The following is a 22,477-nucleotide window of genomic DNA, read 5'->3' as shown; positions in this document are numbered from 1 at the left end:
GAGATGCATCACATCCAAGGTAAACAGGAAAGCATTAGAGCGGTTACAAAGAAATCATCCTTTTACGTACTTCTTTGAAACTGTTAAAACTCAACATTCGTGTTTTCGCGCCTAGGGAGTTCCGAACCAGAAACCGGAAAGACACGAGATGAGAAATCGCGTTGTCCAGTTCGTCGTCTGCTACAGGCTGCTATTCAACCCAACCTGCCGCTTCTCTCCGGTTTTATATAAAATGTAAAATACATCGAATACTTCGATAATTATGGCCTTACTAGATAAGTTTTATTAAAATTTACGCAGCCTTTCCTTCATTGAACATGTGTGCTCTTTTCAACAGGCAACTTTGCTGTGACATAAAACATCTAGTGTGATACAGTAACATTTGGAAACAAATAATGGCCTCGACTCTAAAACATCATGTCTCTCGGCGGGTAAATCATTTCTATATTCCACTGTGTCAGAACTTTGATTTTCCTAGCAATTGATCGTTTTCCTTGTATCCCTCCAGCTTTTGGAACTCTTCGTACAAGGCAGGCCGTCGACAAGTGATGTCGTCAAACTTGCCTCAAAAGTGAATCTTAGGAAATCTGCTGATTTTAAAATTGGTCTTTCTGTTCCGACTGATTCTCTAAGTGCCTGCAGCAATAATTTTAATCTTGAAAATGTTCAAAATAGCCTAAAAGCAGATAATATTGTCAATTCCGTTTCTGTCATCAAACATCAAGGCAAAACAGACATTTTCTTCCACCTACATCACGAAAATTTTGTTCGTGAGATTCTTGAAAATAATGCTGCTAAAAAGCCTTTGCCATCCCGTGGCAAACGAGTCATTGTGGAATTCAGGTGCTAAGTGAAATAAAAAATGTCCCTCAATATTTTTAAAAACACAACAAAACTCTTTAATAAGATTTTATATTTCTTGCAGCTCCCCCAATATTGCCAAACCAATTCATATGGGCCATTTACGATCCACAATCATTGGCAACTTTATTGCAAATTTACATGAATGGTTTGGGTATGAAGTATTACGCTTTAACTATTTAGGGGATTGGGGGACTCAATTTGGATTAGTCAAGGTGGGTCTCAATGTTTTCTACAGTATGACATGGCATAATAATTTTGTTACCATTTTTTTCTTTATAAAAACACCATTAGGTGGGGATGAAAATTTTAAATCCCTCACAAGAAGAATTAAGCCAAAAGCCTCTGTCTACGCTATATCAAGCATATATTACTGCTAATGCAGCAGCAGAAAAAGATCCTGCTTTATTAGATGACGCACGGAAAATATTTATGAACTTAGAATGTGGGAAGCAGGATGACATCTCTGATTGGAAATTGTACAAAGAGTAAGTATTCTCATTACTGCGCATGCATTGCGCACTTTTTGGATCTGTAAGCTTGTCATTATAGACAAATGTTTTTGTTACAGATATACCATAGCTGAATTAATGAAAACCTACTCTCGGCTGGGAATCGTCTTTGACAAATACTCATGGGAATCTGACTACAAAGCTGATTCTATTGTTCATATTCTGAAACTGCTAGACTCGAGTGGACTAATGGCAACTGACAAAGAAGGTCGCTCAATTGTTAATGTTGCTGGTAAAGAAGTTCCTGTGCTTAAAAGTGATGGCAGCACACTTTACCTTACTCGTGATATTGCAGCAGCTATCGATAGGTATAGTATTATAACACATCAAGTCTGATTTGTTTTTCCAATCGCTGTGTTCATAGTTTTCATCTCTTTCTTTTTCCCTCAGACAAGAAAAATATAGATTTGATATGATGTACTATTTAGCAGATACATCACAGCATAGACACTTCATAAACCTCTTCCATATTCTCAAAGATCTTAACTTACCATGGTCTGAGAACTTGAAACACATTAGATTTGGTCGTGTTCGTGGTATGAGTACTCGTCAGGGGCAGGTTGTATTTCTTAATGATATCCTTAACGAAGCACATCAGCTCATGATTAAGCAACAAAAGGAAAGTCCCAGTAAGTGACAAATCAAAACCAAAGGCATCACACCTGGTTTTGATTCAGAGGGACCTCACTAGTTTTTGTCTTTGGCAGATACCAAGGTTGACCTTCTGGAAGACCTAACAACTGCGGATATTCTTGGAGTTTCTGCAATTGTGGCCGCAGATTTGATTCATAAAAGGCAAAAGGATTACACCTTTAACTGGGAATCTGCTAGATCTGTACTGTTATTTTTTCAAATCTAATGAAAACTTAAGTATGGTTTCTTGCCACAGTTTTCAATGAGGTCTCTTGATTTCTTTCTCAGATTACTGGAAATACTGGAGTCAGACTGCAATATACTCATTGCAGATTGAAAAGTCTTCATGAAAATAGTCCTTTGGCCTCTGCTCATATATGTGAGCCACTCCTATTGTCTGAAACTGCAGCTGTAAATTTAGTGTTTGAAATCTCAAGGTGTGTTAACTTAGAGGAGAACTAGTTGAAATGTAACTTTTACTTTGTTTTGTAATGTTAAAAATTTTGTTGTAGATTTGAAGAAGTGCTTGAAAGAAGTTTTGATGAATTGGAAGCCAGCAAACTCTCTGAGTATTTGTTCACACTATGGTAAGTACCTTTACAAATTTTATATCTAATATTGTCTGTTTGTAAGCAAAGCATGATAAATTTGTTTTCATTTCTTTTTTCAGTGACGCTATTAACAAAGCCATGATTGCTCTTCATGTGTCCAATGCAGGCAAAGTAGGAGAGCAGAGGTTACGGCTCTTTGAAGAAGCAAGAATTGTTCTCCACAGGGGCATGACTCTTTTGGGTCTCTCACCATTAAACCGCATGTAGTTATGATAAAAGGCTAAAATTACATGTGTAGCAGGTAGTAATAAAAACACTATTCTAAGCAACATATTATTGTTATATTTTATAAACCTGTAATCAGAAGGTCGTCAATTTCAATATTTACTCCACTCAAAAGAAGAAAAGTGTAATTCTACAATCAAGTTAAACAAATGAAATGGCATATCTGAGACAGTATGTGACAAAATGCAACTATAATAAACATGATGACTAAGAAAATGGCAATATGCTACAAACCTAAAATCAGAACACAATAGGTTATTAATAAATTTGACTTTAGTCTTGTACATCAATAAAACAGAAGTATCCTCATGGTCCAAAATCATAAGACAGCAGAGTAACCAAACATGCATGTTATAAACTAAACAATAAGAATTATGAACACTACAGAACAAGACGTTTGTCTATGACCAGTAATGAGAATTAAAGAATCTTATTTTTGACATTTAATGGTGTCGGAGTTCAGACACTTCAAAATGTGAAAGAAAATTAATTTTGTGATTCACAAACCGATGTAAAGAAAGGGAGGCACGTTGTTATCACTGTAGATTAAACTTAAGACATTCACAATTGTAAGGACTAGACTTAAAGATGTTCAACGTAGCATTACAAGGGTTCCATTATTTGTGCCATACACAATACCTTGTCCTGAAACTGGCGCCCAACGAATACAATTGATGCCTACTGGTGCACTACTCAATGGTTCAATATAGCGGTACAAATTTAAGCGTCCACGAGCCCCAATAGGCCTGCCTGGCTTAGCACCCTCCAATCTGAAAATTTGTGCAAGAGCATGCTGGTCATTGGGCATTAGCATCGCTCTTCGAGTAGCAAGACCCACCAAAAGGTAAGCAGATGATGGGGATAAAGCAACAGACACAGCTGGTTGGTCAATACTGGTTGTGTACAAAAGTTGCCCAAGAGATTCCCATACAAGGCTGTACACACCTGAAATGACAATAAAAGGAATAAGGTTAAAGATTAGAGAATTTTTTCCAGATTTTTAATGATTTGAAACAATTGAATGTATGGTTACCAATGGTTTGTGCAGGTGTTGTAGGTAGAATCTGAGGATGACCAGAAGGTCGAGCGGTTGGTAAAAGTGCAACCAATAAGTGTCCATCTGAAGATATATCCACACTGGCGTCATTATGGATTTTACATTCAGAAACAACAAGGTTTTCATCACCTAAAACCACAACCGATTTAAAATGTTTAATCAATAAAAAATAAGTTTTTTAAATATAGAAGGGGAGGACAAGCACACAAGTTACAATCAGTAATAGTGATATAATTATTCTGTTCTACCTACCCTTGGTTATATCAGGAATAATACCACGAGAGAAGTCCCATAACTGGATGCGATGAATCCTGTGTTCTTCTCCAGTGAAGTTTGGCTCTCGAACAAAATGCCCAATATCTGCATCAAAAGTTGAGATTGATTGATTACAGTATTGCACTTCAGAAAGGATTGCTTCCACAATGTATTAAAAAAGCAAACCAAATCCAAACACTAACTCACTTCGAGTATAATCATAATGAAAAAACAGAGATTGCTGAGCAGCCATATCTGCGTCTGATGAAATGGGCGGCCTTTCTTGATTCTGGCGTAAAAACGGAGGTGGTAACAGTCGAGTTCGTAAACGCATATAACCGGGTCTTGAAACCCCAGTAGAAACAGAATCAAGGGCTTCATAGTAGAAAGGTGGTTGCTGTTGTTGCTCTGTTAGCTGGTGCATCTGCCGAGCTAGCTGCCGAGCTGCCTGCTGCACGGCCTGCTGCTGAGCCTGCTGCTGAGCCTGCTGCAGCCGTTGCTGCCGCTGCTGCCGTTGCTGCGCTTGCTGTATTCGTTCCTGCTGCTGGATTTGAATTTGTTGGTGAAGATATTCTATAGATTGCCGGGACGTGTGAGAGATTCTTCCAGACACTGTTTCAGCAGGTGAATCATTGAACTAAAATTTTAAAGGAGAAAAAAAAAAGAAACAGTTAATGTGTTTGTATGAATCTTCTAGTTTCAATGCCTTCCATTTGATTACTATAGTATTAGCACATTACCAGAGGAGTGTATGGAGGAATTGGCATCAAAGGAAGCCGGGATACTATTGATGCAGCCTCTTCTTGCAAACGTCTCCTCATTCTGAGATGTGCCTCCATAGGTGTAGGAGGTCTACCACTACCAGGTGCCCGGACAGACGCTACTACATTGTGCAAATTTACCAGCCAAGGTCTTATATTCTGAGATGTAAAAATGGCGGAAGACTGACTGGAAGAGGTGAGGGGAGTAGAAGCAGCAGAAGAAGAAGCAGGTGTGAGAGACGGAGAGGAAGAATTGGGAGGTGATGGGGAAAGGAGAACAGGAGAAGGAGAGGGGGGAACAAGAGAAAGAGGAGAAACAGAGGAAATGGCGGCTGGGGAAGGTGGAACAATAGACACAGAGGGAAGTTCAAAAGAAGGGGGAACAGAAGAGACTGACGAAAGTGCAGGAGAAGTAGGAACAGGAGACAGAGAGGAAGGGACAAGAGGAACAGGAGACAGATTAGATGGGGAAAGGAGAACTGAAGATGAAGAGGAAGATGGAGGTGGAGCAGGGGAGGAAGAAATGGGTGACAATGAACCACCACTAGGTGACCCAGTTGCCTCATTTAAAGATGAAGGTTGCGAAGGGCGGTTCTGTGAATTAACTGTTTCATAAATCATTAATGGGTTTAGTCTTCCAGAGTTAGTAGTGGTGGAGTTGTTCCCAGATTGGGTTGATGGTGGATTCCACAAGTGAGGAGAACCCACAGGTATCCTGCTGGGAAGGCAAAAGATAGTTTGTCTATATAATTATTACAACAAGCATTTCATTCTAAATTGATGAAGACTGTACCTCTGTTGAGATGATTGTGCTTGATTTGCTGATGAATTAGATGTCCAACAAACACAAGGGCGTGGGATTGATGCTTCTACAGAGGCTTCTTCAGGATCATTTGACTCGTAAGAGGAAACAAAATGAGTAAGTAAAAGATCTGTTAGTTCCAGTGCTAAGTCGAGCAAAATATATAGTCCCTGAAGCAACCAAAAGGCTGAAGACATATTCTGCACATGTTCAAATGCTGGATTGCCTTGGAAATCGACTGGAAGTCCATTATGAGAGGAGAATGTTGATAGGCTGTCAGCCATCAAGCGCAGGAGAACCCGACCCCTTCGTCTAGTATTGTTGATCATGGCTGTTTGGGCACTTATATTTGTGGCTCCGGGTCTGATAGGAGACTCTTGATGATCATTACAACTGTTTTGCTGCCCTCGAATCTGCTGAACCATTTGAATTTGGCGAGACAATGTGTGTGTCAACCGAGTGAGAAGGCGACTGGTAACATTTATAGCATCAGAGGATCTACTGCTTTCTTGAGCTGTATGGGAGGGCTCCCCTGAAACATAACAAAAATGGATAATCAATTAATCAAAAAATATAAATTATCTACATGAACATGTAATAATACTAACCTGTATTCCTGAGGGGTGAGTTATCGTGACTTTCACCATCCCTATTTCTTTGAGAAGGATCTAATGCATTTCTTTGCAAAAACATTAAGTGGTCAAGCCTTCCTGTGATTGCTTCCAACTGACGAGTAAATGTTGGTTCTGGTAGCTGTTGAGAAGCCTCCTGCCTAGGTGCATTTTCAGCTTCCTGACTTGGTGCACCTAATTCAGCTTCCTGGCTTGGTGTAACTGATTCAGCTTCCCGACTTGGTGTAACCAAATCAGCCTCATTCTCACTGGCTGCACCTGTCTGAGAGTTTAGTTTGATGTTGGTAGTTTCATTCTCCTGCTGAAAATTATTTACTTGGCACTTTTGATGGTTTTCCCTCACACAAGTTTTACTCCTTGGTGATTCAGTATCGGTGTTATCTGAATCACTGGAGGCCTGAGTATCAATGAACTTGTGTTTAGGTGGAGTTCTTCTGTCATCTTCCCGTTTCCTTTTTAATGCATCACTTCTACCATTAGGTTTGTGGGATTCCTTTGAGTGAGCACGACTAGGCCCGGCTTCGCAATTACCTCTGTCCGACCTTTTCTCCTCTTTTTGCTCAGTAACTTTTCCAACAGGGCTACTTAAAGTGGTATTTGTTCTGATGATTGGTTCTAGATCTTCAGTTTCTGAGTCACTGGAAGAGGAATTACTCAAGACAGGAGTTCTCATCATAGATGAAAAGCAGATACCAGTACTGGTGGAAGGTAAATTAGCTGGATCAATATGCAAGTCAGTTGCAGGAGATGCACGGACAGCTGTACTTTCAAAAGTAGGTTGGTCTTCGGAGCTCCTCGAGCGAGCTTGTGGTCCACCCGCTTGCTGACTGTGAAGTCTCAGGTGACTAGCTGGCACTTGCCAAAACAAAGAACTGGAACTTGAGTACTCAATTCTGTGGCCAGATATACCAGGAGGATTACTTGAAGTATCACCTCCAAAGGGTCTGGGGTTAGTCTGTGTAGAAACCTTTAAACATACCATGGACAAGAAAATCTAAGTGAGGCACAGCACGATGGGAGGTTTTCATTTCCTGTCTGCATTTAAGGTATCATCATTTACCTGCGACAATAATGGAGCTGACACCATAGGTGGGAGAGGCGGTGGAGGAGGTGGATGAAGGGGAGGAGATGATGGTGATAGGGGTGAAAGGGATGACAGGGTGGGTGAGGGAGGGGAGGGGGAAGCTGAGGATGGCGGCGAGGGCAGCGGCCCCAGCGGAGAAGTCCCCAGGCCGAGCAGCAGCTGAGGCGGGGACAGAACGCTCGACATCCTTGGGGCCTGCACGGACTGCATCAAGGGTGGCTGCAGGGGAGGATGGGCCGGCTGAGGGGTGTGCTGGGATAGTTGAGGTGGAGGAGGTGGTGGTGTCGGGGGTGTGACGGGGGGGTCTAGGAGAGACCATCGCTCTGTCTGAGTCTCAAGACGGAACAGAGGGGGAGAGCGGGAGGAGAGCAGGGGTGTGGAGGAGGGTGAGGAGGAAGGCGTGGGCGACTGGGAGGGAGATCGGGTAGGCGAGCGGGAGGGTGATGTCTGCGAGGTGGGACCGGAGGAAGTCGGAGACACCCATCTCCGCCAAACTGGTGGTGACTGTGCGACTTGAGGCTGAGACTGCTGGTTGGCACTGCTTGCTGAGACTGGTGTTGTATCTGAGGTGGAGGTGGGCGTGGAGGACGTGGTCGCGGGCGTGGCCGCGGGCGTGGTAGCCCTCACCCTGAGAAAGAAGGGAGGGTGCCGAATGTAGACCGACCCTCCGCACAGGGAGCACCGAGCCACACGGCGGGAGAAATCTCTCTGGGTCTGAAAGATGAAAACAAGTTTTTTAGTCAAATTATTGCTCATTTCAGCATGTATGTACCTGTCACAGACACTTACATGCCCTGTGAGGCGCAGTGAATTTAGATTGTGGAAACGCACACGTAATCTGGCCTGATGCTGTCGAAGTTGTAATTCTTGGTATTGCTGATGAACGTGCAAACGTAATAAATTCCTGGCAAGCTCTTCTGTCATGACACCATTTTGAACCACATTCATTGTTCCACTAGAACGGATTCTCAAAAGTCTTTCCCGAACTGCTGAGTCCATTCTTTCCATTTGGGGAAGACGAATATGTAGCACATCACCATCAGGTCCACTGTATTGAGTCCAAAGACGTAAACCTGAGGATTGACCATCACCAGAATGCTCAGGACTTGTGGAAGTTTGCTGATTTGAGGAAGTGTCCGGCGGAGTAGCCAGTGGGACTGATGGTTCTAGTGGCACTGGCAGGGCAGTTACATTCTGACTCTGATCATTATTCAGAGATGGTTGTGATTGATTTAAATGGCCTGCAATAGAAAAAATGCTGTCATTAAAACTGATTTTAAGATAGTAATGGCTCTTGAGAAAAAAAAGTGAACCCATTGAGGATAATTTACAAACCTGATAGTGAGGCCGCCCTCCTCAGGCTACGAAAGATTCTCATTAACATATTGTCTGATGTGCGGATAGATGACTGACTATTTGCTCTAGTATTTCTTGATGGCTGAAAGAAAACAGAATTCAATAACTTTTTTTGAACACAAACGAAACTAGGCAAATGCACACAACTTCAGATAATAATTACTTGTTGTTGTGATTGAGGTGGGCTAGTTGTATCAAGAGTTATCTCAAAATCACTGCGCCTTCCTCCAAAGAATCTGAAAATTCAAGGAAGGATGGTTCAGTAATCCAGACAAGTCACAACATGCAACAAAGGGTGATCAGTGTACACATGGCACTTTACCTTGGGGGAGTAACACGTTGAGGTGGAGAACGTACACTAGTACTGCTACGGAAAGGTCTTGAAGCAACATTTCTTCGCCTTCCCCAAAAATACCTATATTTTAATAGAGGACTCTGTTGGAAGCCAGACCTCCCATTTATTTGTAAGCCATTTGTACCACTTGCGGTGGAGTCTCTTGGAGGAGAATGAACATTTGCCCTGTTGAATACACACCCTTAATACTTTTCTTCCTTATGATAATTGAATTTGATACTTTTCAATGCACTCACCTATCTGATCTTGTTTCTGCTTCTGAAGTTTGATCAAATTCTGATGCAGAGGAGGTCTGATAAGGTTGAGATGACTCTGAACTTTGACTAGGCAAATGCCTGCCAGGCACTAATGATTGATCCTCACTGTTTGACGAAGAGGACTGGGAGATTGATTCCTCTGTTTCAGTAGACTGTGATGAACGTCCTGAAGGTCTTTGAGATCGCAAGATTCCTGCAGTAGTGCCATGCCGTCTAGCAGCATTCTGACATCTCAAGTATAACATTCTACCAGCATGATGAGGCCTGCGATGAACATTCCCTCTCAGAATTGATCTTGGAGTACATCTCGATGCGGATGAGTTTATAAGCCCGTCAAATGGGCTCTGTACAGATCTTCTGGCACTAAAACCGGAGTTGCGAGAACTGAGGTGAGACAATTCTGTAGAGAGCGAGTTGGTTGGAGAAGAAGATAAAGAAATATTTGACTGGAGGCTAGTGGATGTGGATTGATTTTCTCTTTGAAAAGAAGAAGGAGATGCAGGCCTGTTAGCATTGCTGTTTCCTTCTTCATGAGTCAAGTGAGAGAGCATCTCTGTGATAGCCTCAAAAGATGATCTCTGCCAAGCATTAGATGCAAGAGTTGTATTTTCCCAAATGCTTGATTGAAGTGAACGTATTTGATCTCTCAACTCAGCCCAGAGCTGCCGAATATGGCTCAAACGTGAACTGCTCATTCTTGGTAAGCAACTGTTGGCAGGTTAAGTGTGTATATAGTACAAAGCATATCGGAACATGTTTCACAAAAAAAAAAAAAAAAATTAAAAAAGTTGAAATACATAGAAAAGAGCACTTACACTGAGCAGTGTTGCATATCATCTATGTGTTCAGATAAGATATAAAAAATCTGACGAATGTCCTCACTTAAATTATTGATTTGATTTGAGACATCCAAATCTCCATTTGTAAATGAAACTTGGCTAGACGTTGCTGTGAAATTCTGGCTCCTAAAATTTGGAGACATAGACGTAGCTGTTGAGGAAGGACCTAAACTAGGGGAACCACCTGTAAATTCCAAGAAATAATCAGTAAAAGCAAATACAAATATCATGATACATGCAAAACAAAATAGAGGAAACACGTTATACCTAAGTGCATAAATCTGGATTGCCGATTTGTGACTCTTCTCTGTGATGAACTTCCTACACTTGAATCTGATTGATTTAAAGTTAACTGATTGGTATTGGATGAAACATCAACAGCTATGTCATTGGAACTTGAAGCTGTGCTTGGGTCCCTATTACTTAAAATAATTTAATAAATAAATAAATAAATTAGGCAAGCGAAAAAGAAGAGACTTTCATTTGACAAACGATTGCTGAGGAAAATAAATGACCTTACCTATCACAAGGTGCAGATGGCAAAGGCACGTTAGCTGCAAGATTTCTAATACCTACAGGGTTTGAACTATTCAGTCTTTCACCACCAAAACCCCTCAAAATACTTTCACTCCGCCATGCTGGAAAAGCAAATCAAAGTCAATGCTTCTAGATTCCAGGAAAAAGAAACAAAAAAAACCTTAAAAACTAAGAGGTACACACAAGAAAACTCACTGGAATGTGGATTTACATGTCTGCGTTCCTGGAAAGATTCTGACATAAAACTTCTTAGCTGATTACTAGCACTATTAGATGTGCCTATATTCCTTGTACTTCCAGTTTCATTTAAGTTGATTGATCTTGTACTATTATTAGAATCCAATGTATTGCTTTCTCCATTCATGGGTCTTCTCGGTGAGATTGTTTCATTTTGGGCATTTCTTCTAGCATCAAGGAGTAACTGCAGTAACTGTACATTCTGTCTCTGAAATTAATAAAAGTATTTAAAAGCAACTGCTTTGGTACAGTGATATTACATTAAAATGTAGGACACTTACTATTCTTCCCTCTAGCTGAGAGGAGGAAACTCTATGAACTGTTGGTGTTGTCACGGCAGAGCTAGATTGCGATGACGATAGAGTAGGTGGACTCATTGATCGTCTTGATGATGTTCCTCCCAAACCTGAACCTAAACCACTCAATCCAGTACCTAAACCCGTACCCAAACCATTTCCTAAACCAGATCCCAAGCCCAGCCCAGATCCAGATACTGCTCCCGAACCTGAACTTTGACTTGGCCGACTAAACACAGGCCCAAATCCTGGCCGCTGTCCACTAGGTCGTGGTCCGGTGTGACCACCTAAGCGGCTAGCAGCAGGTCCAGGTCCAACTCGGTCCCATTGAGATACCACTGGTTTGGGAATTTCTATTCCTGTCACAAGCTTTGATCCAGAATAGTCAAAAGCAACGTATCGAATCTTCTCCTTCTCATTCAGGGTACTACACTTTGCAAAGGGTTCTGGCTGACTCCAATCCCAAAAGAGGATCTCATTGTATGAAGCAATAACAAGAAGATGGTCTGATGGGTGAAAAGCAAGTGATGCAATGGATGTCTGTCCTTCCACTGTCCATAATTCACTTCCCCCCTGAAAGAAGAAAAATATCATGGTGTAGAATTGCAATTTTTTTGTAATCTGTGAAGCATTTGACAACTGTTCCCTTACATGCAAGTCCCAGACTCGAACTTGACCACCTAAGCATCCAGAGGCAAGAATTTGATTAGAGGATGGATGAAATGCAATACACCATGGAGTGCGAGGGTGGCCAGATAAGGTATTTAAGTTTTTGCCAGTTTTGACATCAGTTACATAGACATTGTGATTGCCATGTGAGGATGCCATTTTCTTCCTACAAACACAAGAGATGGTGTTCAGAATTTTTTGAAGCATTCGTTAATGTTAACTCTCATCTTTCATTGAAATAACTTACCCATCTGGACTGAAAACCATCAAGTAAGTAGAACGAGTAAAATCAGGAAGGTCACATTTCTGTAGAGGGAAACAAAATGAGTTATATTTCTTATTGCACGTTGTTTTCACACTATTGCAAAGCTGGATTAGACATACCGTTTCTTTATGTGCCTTCAATATCAGCTTTTCCTCTGCAGCAATTCGAAATTCTGAAGCTAATTGATTCAAACAGCGGGATGAACCATATTCCCTCATTGCCACTGCATGGGGAATGTTTCGATTGGGTGACACTTCTTTGTACTGAGGAGTCATCTTGACCGGAGTTTTGTCTTGCTTACATGAAGGAGATTCTTCCATCTACAACAAATAGTGTCGTGAATTATTTAAAATAAACAAAAGATCATTGAAAGGAGTGACAACAGACCAAACCATTTGCTGAACTTCAAATCCCCGTTTGCCAATGTATGTATCTCACCATCACTTGTCAAAAATTAATGTTGATATTAGTAAACCGTCAGACTCCAAAACAAATGTGCTATCAGCTTTCTTACAAGTGAGGCCAAAATGCCACTCAAAACTAACTCCCTCTCTTGATAAAATTGACATAACAGGTTAAGAGCAATAATATCAGAATAAAACAGACTCTCACGCAATGGATAAAGTAAAAGAGTTCAACTTAATGGTAGGTCTCAGCCTTATTAAATTCACAAAGGGGAAAAAAACATCAATCATAATAATATGTCAGTCTGGAGAGAGTAAAGATCTACGCGCCCATCAACTAACTGTCAAACTCTAATCAGACACAAAGATTACCAAATGATAAAAAAAATGTTGAGTTTAAAGCTTACCTTGATCTTGTCCTTCAGTTCCTCATGAGCGTGAACGAAGAAATTGTTGAAATTGTGTCGTTATCATAATTTTTGAGGTGTTACACCTTGATGTTGTGCGTGTAAGGTCGTGACTGCACGCAAGCGTTTCAATGCTTATACCCAGGAACATTGCCATTGCTTTGTTTTGTTATTTTGGTTGGTTTTATTTTTAATCCTATTTAGTGTAGTCAGTATCGACATAATGAAATGACTGACTGTCAGATTTGCCTCATGTTACAGATATTTATTTGCCGAAGAAGACATTTGTAGAACGCCTCGAGAAGTTCACTGGAAACTGTGTTTGTGTTGGTCCATAACCTAACCGGTACCAGCGGTGTTTGGAGCGTGCACCTGTATTGTCACTTTTCTGAGCATAGAAATCAAGACAGGTAAAAAAAGCTTCTGTGTTGACGCTCTATCCTTAGTATTTTTCTCTAAATTCTTCATTTCTATCCCTTCGACTAACCGCACTATGATGGTTCTGCCAGCTCTGCCGTACTTGAGTTGGAATCTGTCCAGTAAACTTCAAATTTCTTTGAAGTGTATTGCTGTGCAGTTTTCCTTGTTGCTGTTCGGTGACATTTTACATTGGTGTGCTTCCAGTGAGAATGTCTGAATGGGAAGGAGCAGGTGCTGCGAAAGAGAAGACTACGGACTCTAACATCCCCATCATGAAACTTGCATCAACATCACGAGGAGATTTGCGCAGTGCCTTTGTCGAAACTGATGATGAAGACAGTGCCATAGAACCCCTTAGACAAGATTTTCTATTTTTTGATAATCAATCACAACAGGGACCCTCCAGATGTGCACCATCCTTTGGCAATGACTTCGAATGGGATGAACCGGAAAGCCTTGATGGAGGTAGTGTTTGTGATCCCCAGGACCAAACTGGAGAAACCGATTCTGCTGAAGAGCAACGGCAGCGAGAGATACTTAATCGCTATCTTAATAAGGAGATATCTTTTGTTGAATATGCCCAGTTAGCTGGCGACTCAACTGGTGAGGAAGCAGGAGTCGAGGCAGCACCTTTAGATGACCCGCCCAAATTTGATGTGGTGTCCAACTCTGCAAGCGCTGAAGCATTTGAAAAGGAACTCCAAGCAAAGCCTCGCCTTAGGCGTCGCAAAAGGATTTTACCACCCGCTCTGCAAGGGCTAATGGGAGAGGCAAATTTAACTTATGCTCGTGGGGATCATGCCACTGCAGAAAAAATGTGCCTCGAAATTATTCGTCAGTGTCCAAATGATCCTGAAGCATTCAACACTCTAGCCCACTTGTATGAAGAACAGGGATTGCCAGACAAATCATTGCAAGTTGCACTTATTGCTGCCCTGCTGAGCCCAGGTGACCCTAATCAGTGGATCCGTTTGGCATTGATGTCAGAAGAACAAGGAAACTTGAAGCAGGCAATTCAGTGTTACACTCGAGCTATTCGTGCTGACCCTTCAAACCCAGAAACACACATGAAACGGGCTGGTTTGTTTGAACAAATCAAAGATCAAAAATCAGCAATAAAGTGTTATACTCGCTTGCTAAGTGTCCTGACCCCTGACCATGGCCCTCTCATTCTTGAACTCGCCAAGAAAGTATCTTATTCTCATCATAAAGATGGTGATCTTAGCCGAGCCAAAGAAGCTATGGAAATGGCATTCCTGAAAGTGCCTAATGAAGTTCAGTCAGAGGAGGTCAACTTATTTTTGGATTTGTTGCTGCAGCTCCAAGATTACCCAAGGGTGCTGGAGGTTATGGTCTCACACTGTGGTGTTGAAGTAATTACTGAACAAACTGATGATAATGACCTCATAGTTACTAGTTGCAATTTTCCCGAGGACATTCAACTAGATCTATGGGCTAAGTTGGCAGTTGTTTTGATTCATTTACGTACTTTGCACCTTGTGGATGAACTAATTGAATATCTCCTTCAGCGTGTTGACTGTGAGATGGCTGGTGATATTTATCTTGATGTAGCTGAGGCCCTGATGGCTGTAAACCACCATAAAGATGCGTTGCGTCTTCTAGGACCCTTGGTTGAGAGTAAAAATTATAGTTTAGCTGCTGTGTGGCTAAGACAGGCTGAATGCCTTCGAGTTTGTGGGCACATTGAAGAAGCTGTTGAAGCTTATGAGCAAGTTGTTGATCAGGCTCCACAACATGTAGATGTACGAGTGACACTGTCCACACTGCTTACCTCTCTTGGTCGTGAAGAAGAAGCCATATCCGTGTTAACCCAGGATGCTGATCGTGAAGTATTAGATCCTGGCTTATTATTTAAAAGAGCAAGTCTTCTTAAAGAAGGTGGTCTTGAGAGAGCAGAGGAGTTTCTTGCAGTGGGACAGCTACTTCTCTCACGTCATTGTGTCCGAATTAGAAATAGAGAGGAATTGGATGCTCTCTGCAGACTTCGACGAATTGACAAGAAGAATATGGCTCTTAAAGAAATTCGGGATTTGCGTGGAGAAGCTCAGCAGGACCAGGATGCTCCAGAATTTACTTATGGTGAAAGAGAACCTAGCAACATGGAAGAGTGGGATCTTCTACGTAAACTGTGTGATACATGCCTCCGTCTTGGCCGCTTTGGTCAGCTTGAACGTTTGGCTCTGTCTGCTCTTGGTTCAAAACGATTCTACACTGATTTAATGGCAGCTGAGGTTGAATTCTTGAGTCTTTTGGCTTGTTTACACAATGGTGACGCATATTATGGATATAATCTTGCACGTGACTTAGTTGTGAGAGAAGTTAATAGTTCTCGTGCATGGAACTTGTTCAACTTAGTAATTCAAAGAGCTGATGATGTACGTCATAATCGTTTTATCATGAGATTTCTTTCAAGACAGCCCAATCATCCAGCGCTGACAGTTCTTCATGCCAACAATTGTTTGGTAGCTGGAACTTACAAATATGCCTTAAATGAGTATGCTGCAGCATTTCGTCGTGAGGAGAGTCCTATGCTTGCATTTCTTATGGGCGTGACACTAATCCAAATGGCCTGTCAGAAGTTTTCTGCTAAAAAACATTCATTAGTTACTCAGGGTATTGCCTTTCTTTGGCAGTACAAAGACCTTCGTGGACCATGTGGTTTACAAGAAGTATATTACAATATAGGACGTGCCTTCCATCAGTTAGGTTTAGTGCCAGCTGCTGCTCACCATTATAAATTAGTGTTAGAAACTGAGCCTCCTGGGGAACCAATGCTTGATCTTCGTCAAGAGGCTGCTTTCAACTTGCACCTGATCTATATGAATGCTGGTTGTAAGGATCTAGCTCAAATGTACTTAGATAAGTATGTAGTTGTTTAATTGAATTTTGTGGAAGAAAATAAGATGATTGTTTTAACTGTGATACTTTACTGTGCTTTAAGTTTTATCTTGTGAGTAAATATAATACTTTAAGCTTTATCACATTTCTTCAATTGTATATATTCTTGCCTAGTATGTAATATATCATATTGCAGTATATAATGCTTTTTTTTTTTTTTTTGTATGATGCACCCATTTTGTCTTTGGATTCCTTTCAACCTAAGTGAGCATTTCTATGTGAATTTTTCTATTTCTATGTGTTCATAAATAAATTTTCATCTTAACAGTTTATGTGTTCATATTCTTGCACTCCTTGCCATATCTTCTGTAGTGTCATCTTCCATTTCTTTTTTTTTTCCTTTTCTTAAGCAGTTACTAAAAAGTCTCCAAAGTTTGAGAAATTCTATTTTATTTTTCAGTGAGGCTTTGGGGCAGTCAGAACCATGGATCAGGCAATGAAGTTTGCACAGTTGTGTGAAACGTTTGAGAAGATCTCCCATGCCCCCAAAGCAAAAAAGTTCAAAATTTTGAACCAACTTATTAGCGCTTGCAGAGAAAGCAACAACACATTGGTAATCTTCTATGTTAATCTTAGACTTCTTATCCACAAATACTTCATGCATAGCAAATCAATTATATTTGTGTTTGGTTTAGGTTCCTTCTTTTTTCTCTTTGGTGCGATTGCTTGTTCCTGAATTGGATTTTGAGAGGAGAAATTATGGTGTGAAAGAAACCAAACTAGCAAACATATACATCAGAATCCTTTGTTTGTCCAAAAATAGCCAGGAAGCCAACAAACTGTTAAAATTCAGGTTGGTGTTTGTTTCTCTTGCAAGTCAGTAATTTGCATATGTGAAATCTATAATACAATCAGTTCAATTGCAGGTCAGCAACTGCAGGTAACTCTGCCGGTGATTTTGCTGATGTGGCCTTTTGGATTTTAAAGAGAATCTGCGGTGCAGGAGGGGAATTGACAGTGGATGATGTCAATGGTCATCTCGACAAAATTGCATCATTCAATGCTAGTGGCAAGCCAAGTTAGTATTGGTTTGTGAATTATTTGCATTAATACAGAACTTAATTATTTTCAATGTGCTTCTTCGTTGAAATGTGTTTAATTGAGAAGATATCTCTCCTTTGTAGAGTGTGTAGATGCTGAACTGACTGATACATTGCACCGCATGTCACCTGAAGAACAAAAATGGTTCATCCGGTTACTTTTGAAGGATTTACGCCTTGGTGTTGGACAGAAAGCCATACTGAATACTATTCATTTGGATGCTAGTGAGCTTTTCAACACTTGCAACAATCTTAGAAAGGTAAGGACACACACGTAATTTTTGCTTTTTGCTATATTTTAATGGAAAGCTAGGTAACCATTTATTCTTACACCCATAGGTATCTGAAACATTAAGAGAAAAAGAGAAACGATTGCATGAAATCGAAATAACTCTGTTTGAACCATGCCGTCCTATGCGTTCAGAAAGATATGATATAACAAAAGTAGAAGCTTTATTTAAGTCTTCACCATTTTATTACGTTGAGAAGAAACATGATGGAGAAAGGTTCCAAATCCATATTCAAAAGGGGTCATTTCGTTACTTCTCTAGGTATTTTAACAGCTGTAGCAAATGATAATTGCTGAAGATTTTGTTCATTTTTCTCACCAACTTTCTTTGCTGTATTTTTAGGAATGCTGTAGACTATACTCAAAAGCAAGGTGATTCTATTGACAGCTTACTCACCCCACTTTTGGCAAAGCAACTGCATCCATCAGTGGAGTCATGCATATTAGATGGGGAATTGATGGGTTGGAACACCCAAGACAACTGCTTTGGACGGAAAAGTATTCCTAGATTCATGTGACATATACCTAATTACAGCTATAATATGCTTAAACTTCTAATATCTTTCTGTTATAATTGTTTTACAGGCAAGCATTATGATGTCAAAAACATGAAATTTGGAAATGAGTACAGGCCTTGTTTCTGTGTTTTTGATATTTTAATGTTAAACGGAGAAGTCTTGACCAATAAACCTTTCCAAGAGCGAACTAAATATCTGCCAAAAGTATACACTCCACTTGATGGGGTTCTCATGGGTACGCCCCAGCATTGTTTTAGTTCAAGGTAAACTCCTCTCTTATCCTTTTGTGGATACACTGATTTTCTTAAAATGCTAGAGTTTCAATGTTGGAGCATTGTTCTGTGTTTTCAGTTTAGAAATAATGAAGGCTTTGAATGATGCCATCGACCATCAAGAAGAAGGGCTTATCCTGAAACACCCTCTGTCCATATATAAACCAGCTGCAAAAAATGGTGGAGGGTGGTACAAAATAAAGCCAGAGGCAAATAATATTTCCCCATCTTGATCTGATTTTTAAATAATTCTGATTGATAATACAGAGTACTGATTCTATTGTATTATTGCAGTATACTGTGGGACTAACTGATGAGCTGGATCTTATTATTATTGGAGGCCTATTTGGAAAGGGGAAAAACAACTCAAACATCATCAGTCACTTTCTTCTTGGGGTTGCTGTAGCACCAGAAGACAAAGGTATTGTTGATAATCCTTTTATTTGTTTGTACATGTCTTAATGTGTTGTTATGCACTACCTAAATTTCATATTACCTCTTTACCAGGCAAACCCCCCACAGAATTTCATTCTGTTTGCAGAGTGGGTTCTGGATACAGTAATAAAGAATTAGAAGAGCTCCTTGAAAAGCTTTCCCCTCACTGGAAGCCTGTGATGGGGGCTCCAATGCCTCCCGGCCTTGTTTGGACCAAAGAGCGGCCTGATCTTTGGATCGAACCGCGCAACTCTCACCTTTTACAGGTTGGAATAAAAGATTGTGTTGGCTCCTATAATTTTGATTGCCTCATACTTCTTTTTCCTGAACATTTTTTATTTCTTCCAGGTGAAGGCGTCTGAAATCACCCCAACCTATCACTATAAAGCTGGATTTACTTTAAATTTTCCAAGGGTAGTAGAAATCCGCTATGATAAGAATTGGTTTGAGTGCTGTGACACTGAGGAATTCAAAAGGCTTAGACTGGTTTGTACCAAAACATACATCTGCCTGCTATGACCCGTATGGATTTACTTAGTTTTGTCAACTTTGGCTTCTCAAATTACAGTCAAATTGTGGCAAATTGGCCATTAGACATGTTAACGCAGGAGACTTGACTCAAGTATCTCCAACCAAACGGCAGCGTGTGAGAGCACTTCCTGCTGTAGGAGTAGACCACCGAGCTGCAGATTTATGCAATTTAGTCAAAGGCTCACTCCTATCTGGGCGTGAGATTTGTGTCTTTAGTGGGAATTCCCTGATTTCCAAACAGGATCTTGAGAAACGTATTCATGAGCAAGGTGGAACTATTGTGCAAAACAGGGGTATGTGAAGCATAGTAATTTTTTGCATCTTTTCTCTGCTCTTAATGTCTTTACTTTGAAAATAAATACTGTCCATAATTTATATTACAGGTCCAGACACATTTTGTGTTGTAGCAGGAAAATTGGATTTTCGGTTAAGAAACCTGTCGGTCAAAGGTGATATAGATGTGGTGACAGTGAAATGGTTTCTCGATGTGCTGAATAATGAAAGACTTACAGAATGGGAACCTGAAGATCTCCTTATAATGTCCACCAAAACCTGTAGAGAGATGAAACTAAGATACGACAGTTTCTTTGACAGTTACCACAAACCAACAACAGAAGAGAAGTTAAAAAAGTCACTTGAGAAGGTTTCAGAGCAAGTAAGTAATCAATTGTTAACCTAGAAGCAAGAAATTCTAAGGTATTTCATTTCTTAGCTTGTTGTGCTTTGCCTTTATTGTTCTCAGCGCCAAGCAGTAAATTTACTGCCAATTGAAATGGGTGACATAGATGTGGAACTGTTCTCTGACAGTAATGAATTTGCCGTATTTCGTTGTTGTACAGCCTTTTTTGTGCCACCTCATCAGGTAAAAAAGTGATAAATTACTCAGTTCAAATTTATGTTGTGCAAACTAATTTTTTTCTTTCACTGTTGCAGGAGGGAGAGAGTTTTGCATGTTCTTTGCTCAAGGCCATGTTTGTGTTTCAAGGAGGTCGTGTGAGTGAATCTGAGACTTCTGATGTAACCCATGTTGTAATTGGTGCTCGTCAACAGAAGGAGTATGAGTACTATCAACAGAGAAACCATTCTAGATTCAAAAAATTCTATATAGTGACCTATGACTGGATTGAGCATTGTTGGTCCCATCAGCGTCACCTACATGAGAGAGATTACTATCCTAATTCTTTATTGAATAGTAGTAAGTAAATGTTTTTTTGTTTTTTTAAATCAAACGAACTAAAGGATATAGTATTATAAAATTTTAAAGCAAGAAATATAAAACTCTTATTTAGACAATGTGGTAAATACATTTTTTCAATAAAACAAAGAGATCTTATGAAAGAAAATTGAGGTTCATTTATTTCTAACTCTTATTAACTCTTATTTTTTCATTTCTTGAGAATACATTGCTTTGATATCCTCAACTTTCATTGGGTTATGATGTGGAGGTCTGCATCCTACTTGTTGAATTATCTCAGTAGAGGCATAACAGCCTAATGCAATGCAATCACGAATATCTAAGCACTCAACCAAGCCCTTGAGGAATCCTGCCACAAATGCATCTCCCGCTCCTGTGGTATCTTTTATATTCCTTGGCTTTAAAATAGGCATACTTAATCGCAATTCACTTTGATAAGCACATAGCACGGGTTTGGGACCTCGAGTAACCACTACAACTTTTTCTAATGATCTCAGATTCTCTAGAGACACAGATTTACCCTCTCCGACTTGCATACATGGTGGATTTTGTACACCCTCTTTAGAAATTATACCTGCTATAACAGGTAATTCCATATTTTTGCATTCATATAATTTGGAAAGAGCCATAAATTCAGTTTCATTTCCTATTACAATGTTAGCACATTTTACAAGTGCCTCAATGACAGTCGCATGATCTGTAAATAGGTAGGCACCACTCAAATTGACAACAATTCCTACTCCATGAGTTTTACATAGCTTAACAACATCCCAAATAACATCTTGACTGTGAGTGAAGAAAAAATTTTCTATGTACACAAGCTTCACTCTTTCTATAACTCTTTTATCTTCGTTAGTCAAGTCGTCTTTACAATACACATTAGCTGCACCAAGATGTGCGACAAGTGTGCGTAGATGACCATGTATCAGACAAATTGCAGAGCCTGTCAAGCTGGGTTGGACTTTGAACCTAGAAAAGCAGTAAACTTAATATCCAATCAGTTCTGTTAAAAATGAACATACTTCAAGAACAAACCTTCCATCAACGCCATCTCGAGAAACCTGCTCCAAAAGCTTCTTACTAGTCTCATCTTTTCCAACACTACCAAAGAAGACAGTCCCATTCTGCCGACCGTGGAGCCATTGGAACACTCGTAAACTGTTGAGAGCTGAACCGCCAGGACAAGCTTGGCTTGGGTAACTAAAACAAGAACAGAAAAAAAAAAATATGACCGAACACAACGCAATATAAATTCATGCGCTCGGCTGAGCATTTCAGCTTGATTTCAGAGCCCTGGCACCAAAAGAAAGGAGATGAGAGGCACCTTACGCAAGCATACCTGCCCACTGCTTTCAGGAGCGATTCGTACTCTGCCGCTGTAACCTCTTGGCTGCTGTCGTCTGCTAGGCCAAACTCGGAAAGGACTTTGTCGTCTGCGAGGTGGATGCAGATGTCCCACAACGGGTTGCCAAATGCAGCCAACAAAGGCTGGTCGTCTTCACCTTCCATTTCGGTTTGACTTAAGGACTGACAACTCTTTCTTGCATATAAATTCTGTTTTTAGTGTCACCCACCGACCACGGAATCTTTGCTCTTTTGTCTGTTGCTTTTGTTGAGATTTTGAGCACCAACACCAACATACAATGTTTATCTCAAAAAATTTAAATGCTTCATACATACATCTATTTACTCAGACTATCTTTTGCAGCTCTCACACAGGAAATTTAGTTTCAAGCAAAGGATAAAGTCAATAAAAAAATAAGTAAATTCAGTTTGAAAAAAAAAAGAAGTTTTAAAAACCTA

The 22,477-nt window shown here is 40.3% G+C and overlaps 4 protein-coding genes across 8 annotated transcripts; 2 read left to right on the top strand and 2 right to left on the bottom strand.

Annotated features, from left to right (window-relative positions):
- Positions 1-140: 140 nt before the first annotated feature.
- On the top strand, positions 141-2,888 carry LOC117642245 (probable arginine--tRNA ligase, mitochondrial). Its single transcript, XM_034380211.1, has 11 exons — positions 141-234; positions 338-431; positions 509-843; positions 926-1,076; positions 1,156-1,349; positions 1,433-1,681; positions 1,764-2,002; positions 2,081-2,208; positions 2,295-2,443; positions 2,519-2,593; positions 2,677-2,888. The coding sequence occupies exons 2-11, from the start codon at positions 396-398 to the stop codon at positions 2,822-2,824; spliced, it is 1,704 nt and encodes a 567-aa protein (XP_034236102.1). The 5' UTR covers positions 141-234; positions 338-395; the 3' UTR covers positions 2,825-2,888.
- LOC117642241 lies at positions 2,880-13,192 on the bottom strand. 3 transcript variants are annotated; one of them, XM_034380201.1, is made up of 22 exons: positions 13,056-13,192; positions 12,364-12,564; positions 12,227-12,285; positions 11,962-12,145; positions 11,296-11,883; positions 10,973-11,222; positions 10,761-10,878; positions 10,508-10,662; positions 10,217-10,424; positions 9,381-10,109; positions 9,112-9,309; positions 8,953-9,025; positions 8,769-8,871; positions 8,223-8,674; positions 7,410-8,147; positions 6,326-7,316; positions 5,709-6,249; positions 4,895-5,633; positions 4,362-4,791; positions 4,152-4,259; positions 3,876-4,028; positions 2,880-3,787 (listed from the first exon to the last, which is right to left on the bottom strand). In XM_034380201.1, exons 2-22 carry the CDS (start codon positions 12,562-12,564, stop codon positions 3,435-3,437), a joined length of 7,371 nt encoding a protein of 2,456 aa, XP_034236092.1. In that variant the 5' UTR covers positions 13,056-13,192; the 3' UTR covers positions 2,880-3,434. The 3 variants fall into 3 exon arrangements, with proteins under 3 accessions (XP_034236092.1, XP_034236093.1, XP_034236095.1); XM_034380202.1 differs by having other exon boundaries at positions 3,435-3,787; positions 4,895-5,630; XM_034380204.1 differs by having other exon boundaries at positions 3,435-3,787; positions 8,265-8,674.
- On the top strand, positions 13,088-20,818 carry LOC117642244 (DNA ligase 4-like). Of its 2 annotated transcripts, XM_034380210.1 has the most exons (17): positions 13,097-13,232; positions 13,317-13,465; positions 16,795-16,947; positions 17,030-17,187; positions 17,261-17,412; positions 17,519-17,694; positions 17,774-17,985; positions 18,067-18,221; positions 18,309-18,504; positions 18,593-18,722; positions 18,808-18,934; positions 19,021-19,214; positions 19,297-19,434; positions 19,517-19,772; positions 19,863-20,134; positions 20,222-20,341; positions 20,413-20,818. In XM_034380210.1, the coding sequence occupies exons 3-17, from the start codon at positions 16,819-16,821 to the stop codon at positions 20,680-20,682; spliced, it is 2,685 nt and encodes an 894-aa protein (XP_034236101.1). In that variant the 5' UTR covers positions 13,097-13,232; positions 13,317-13,465; positions 16,795-16,818; the 3' UTR covers positions 20,683-20,818. The 2 variants fall into 2 exon arrangements, with proteins under 2 accessions (XP_034236100.1, XP_034236101.1); XM_034380209.1 differs by lacking the exons at positions 16,795-16,947; positions 17,030-17,187; positions 17,261-17,412; ... (10 more) ...; positions 20,222-20,341; positions 20,413-20,818 and adding an exon at positions 13,680-16,758 and having other exon boundaries at positions 13,088-13,232.
- On the bottom strand, positions 20,736-22,297 carry LOC117642248 (adenosine kinase-like). Of its 2 annotated transcripts, none has more exons than XM_034380213.1 (3): positions 21,999-22,297; positions 21,710-21,874; positions 20,736-21,643 (listed from the first exon to the last, which is right to left on the bottom strand). In XM_034380213.1, the coding sequence occupies exons 1-3, from the start codon at positions 22,181-22,183 to the stop codon at positions 20,857-20,859; spliced, it is 1,137 nt and encodes a 378-aa protein (XP_034236104.1). In that variant the 5' UTR covers positions 22,184-22,297; the 3' UTR covers positions 20,736-20,856. The 2 variants fall into 2 exon arrangements, with proteins under 2 accessions (XP_034236104.1, XP_034236105.1); XM_034380214.1 differs by having other exon boundaries at positions 22,014-22,296.
- Between the last annotated feature and the right edge of the window lie 180 nt (positions 22,298-22,477).

The sequence above is a fragment of the Thrips palmi genome, unplaced genomic scaffold (genome assembly GCF_012932325.1).
Source record: "Thrips palmi isolate BJ-2018 unplaced genomic scaffold, TpBJ-2018v1 HiC_scaffold_16, whole genome shotgun sequence".
NCBI classification, from domain to species: Eukaryota; Metazoa; Arthropoda; class Insecta; order Thysanoptera; family Thripidae; genus Thrips; species Thrips palmi.
Note: the sequence above shows the minus strand (reverse complement) of the source record. Positions and strands in the feature narration are given on the sequence as shown.

Coding starts and splice junctions, on each gene's coding strand:
- LOC117642248 (XM_034380213.1), bottom strand. CDS start 22,183: ATGGAAGGTGAAGACGACCAGCCTTTGTTGGCTGCATTTGGCAACCCG. Junction 21,875..21,998: donor GGCAGGTATGCTTGCGTAAG/GTGCCTCTCATC, acceptor TTCTTGTTTTAG/TTACCCAAGCCAAGCTTGTC. Junction 21,644..21,709: donor CGAGATGGCGTTGATGGAAG/GTTTGTTCTTGA, acceptor CTGCTTTTCTAG/GTTCAAAGTCCAACCCAGCT.
- LOC117642244 (XM_034380209.1), top strand. CDS start 13,685: ATGTCTGAATGGGAAGGAGCAGGTGCTGCGAAAGAGAAGACTACGGAC.
- LOC117642245 (XM_034380211.1), top strand. CDS start 396: ATGGCCTCGACTCTAAAACATCATGTCTCTCGGCGG. Junction 1,682..1,763: donor ATTGCAGCAGCTATCGATAG/GTATAGTATTAT, acceptor TTTTTCCCTCAG/ACAAGAAAAATATAGATTTG. Junction 2,003..2,080: donor GCAACAAAAGGAAAGTCCCA/GTAAGTGACAAA, acceptor TGTCTTTGGCAG/ATACCAAGGTTGACCTTCTG.
- LOC117642241 (XM_034380201.1), bottom strand. CDS start 12,564: ATGGAAGAATCTCCTTCATGTAAGCAAGACAAAACTCCGGTCAAGATG. Junction 12,286..12,363: donor TGAAGGCACATAAAGAAACG/GTATGTCTAATC, acceptor TTCCCTCTACAG/AAATGTGACCTTCCTGATTT. Junction 8,872..8,952: donor CACCTCAATCACAACAACAA/GTAATTATTATC, acceptor GTTTTCTTTCAG/CCATCAAGAAATACTAGAGC.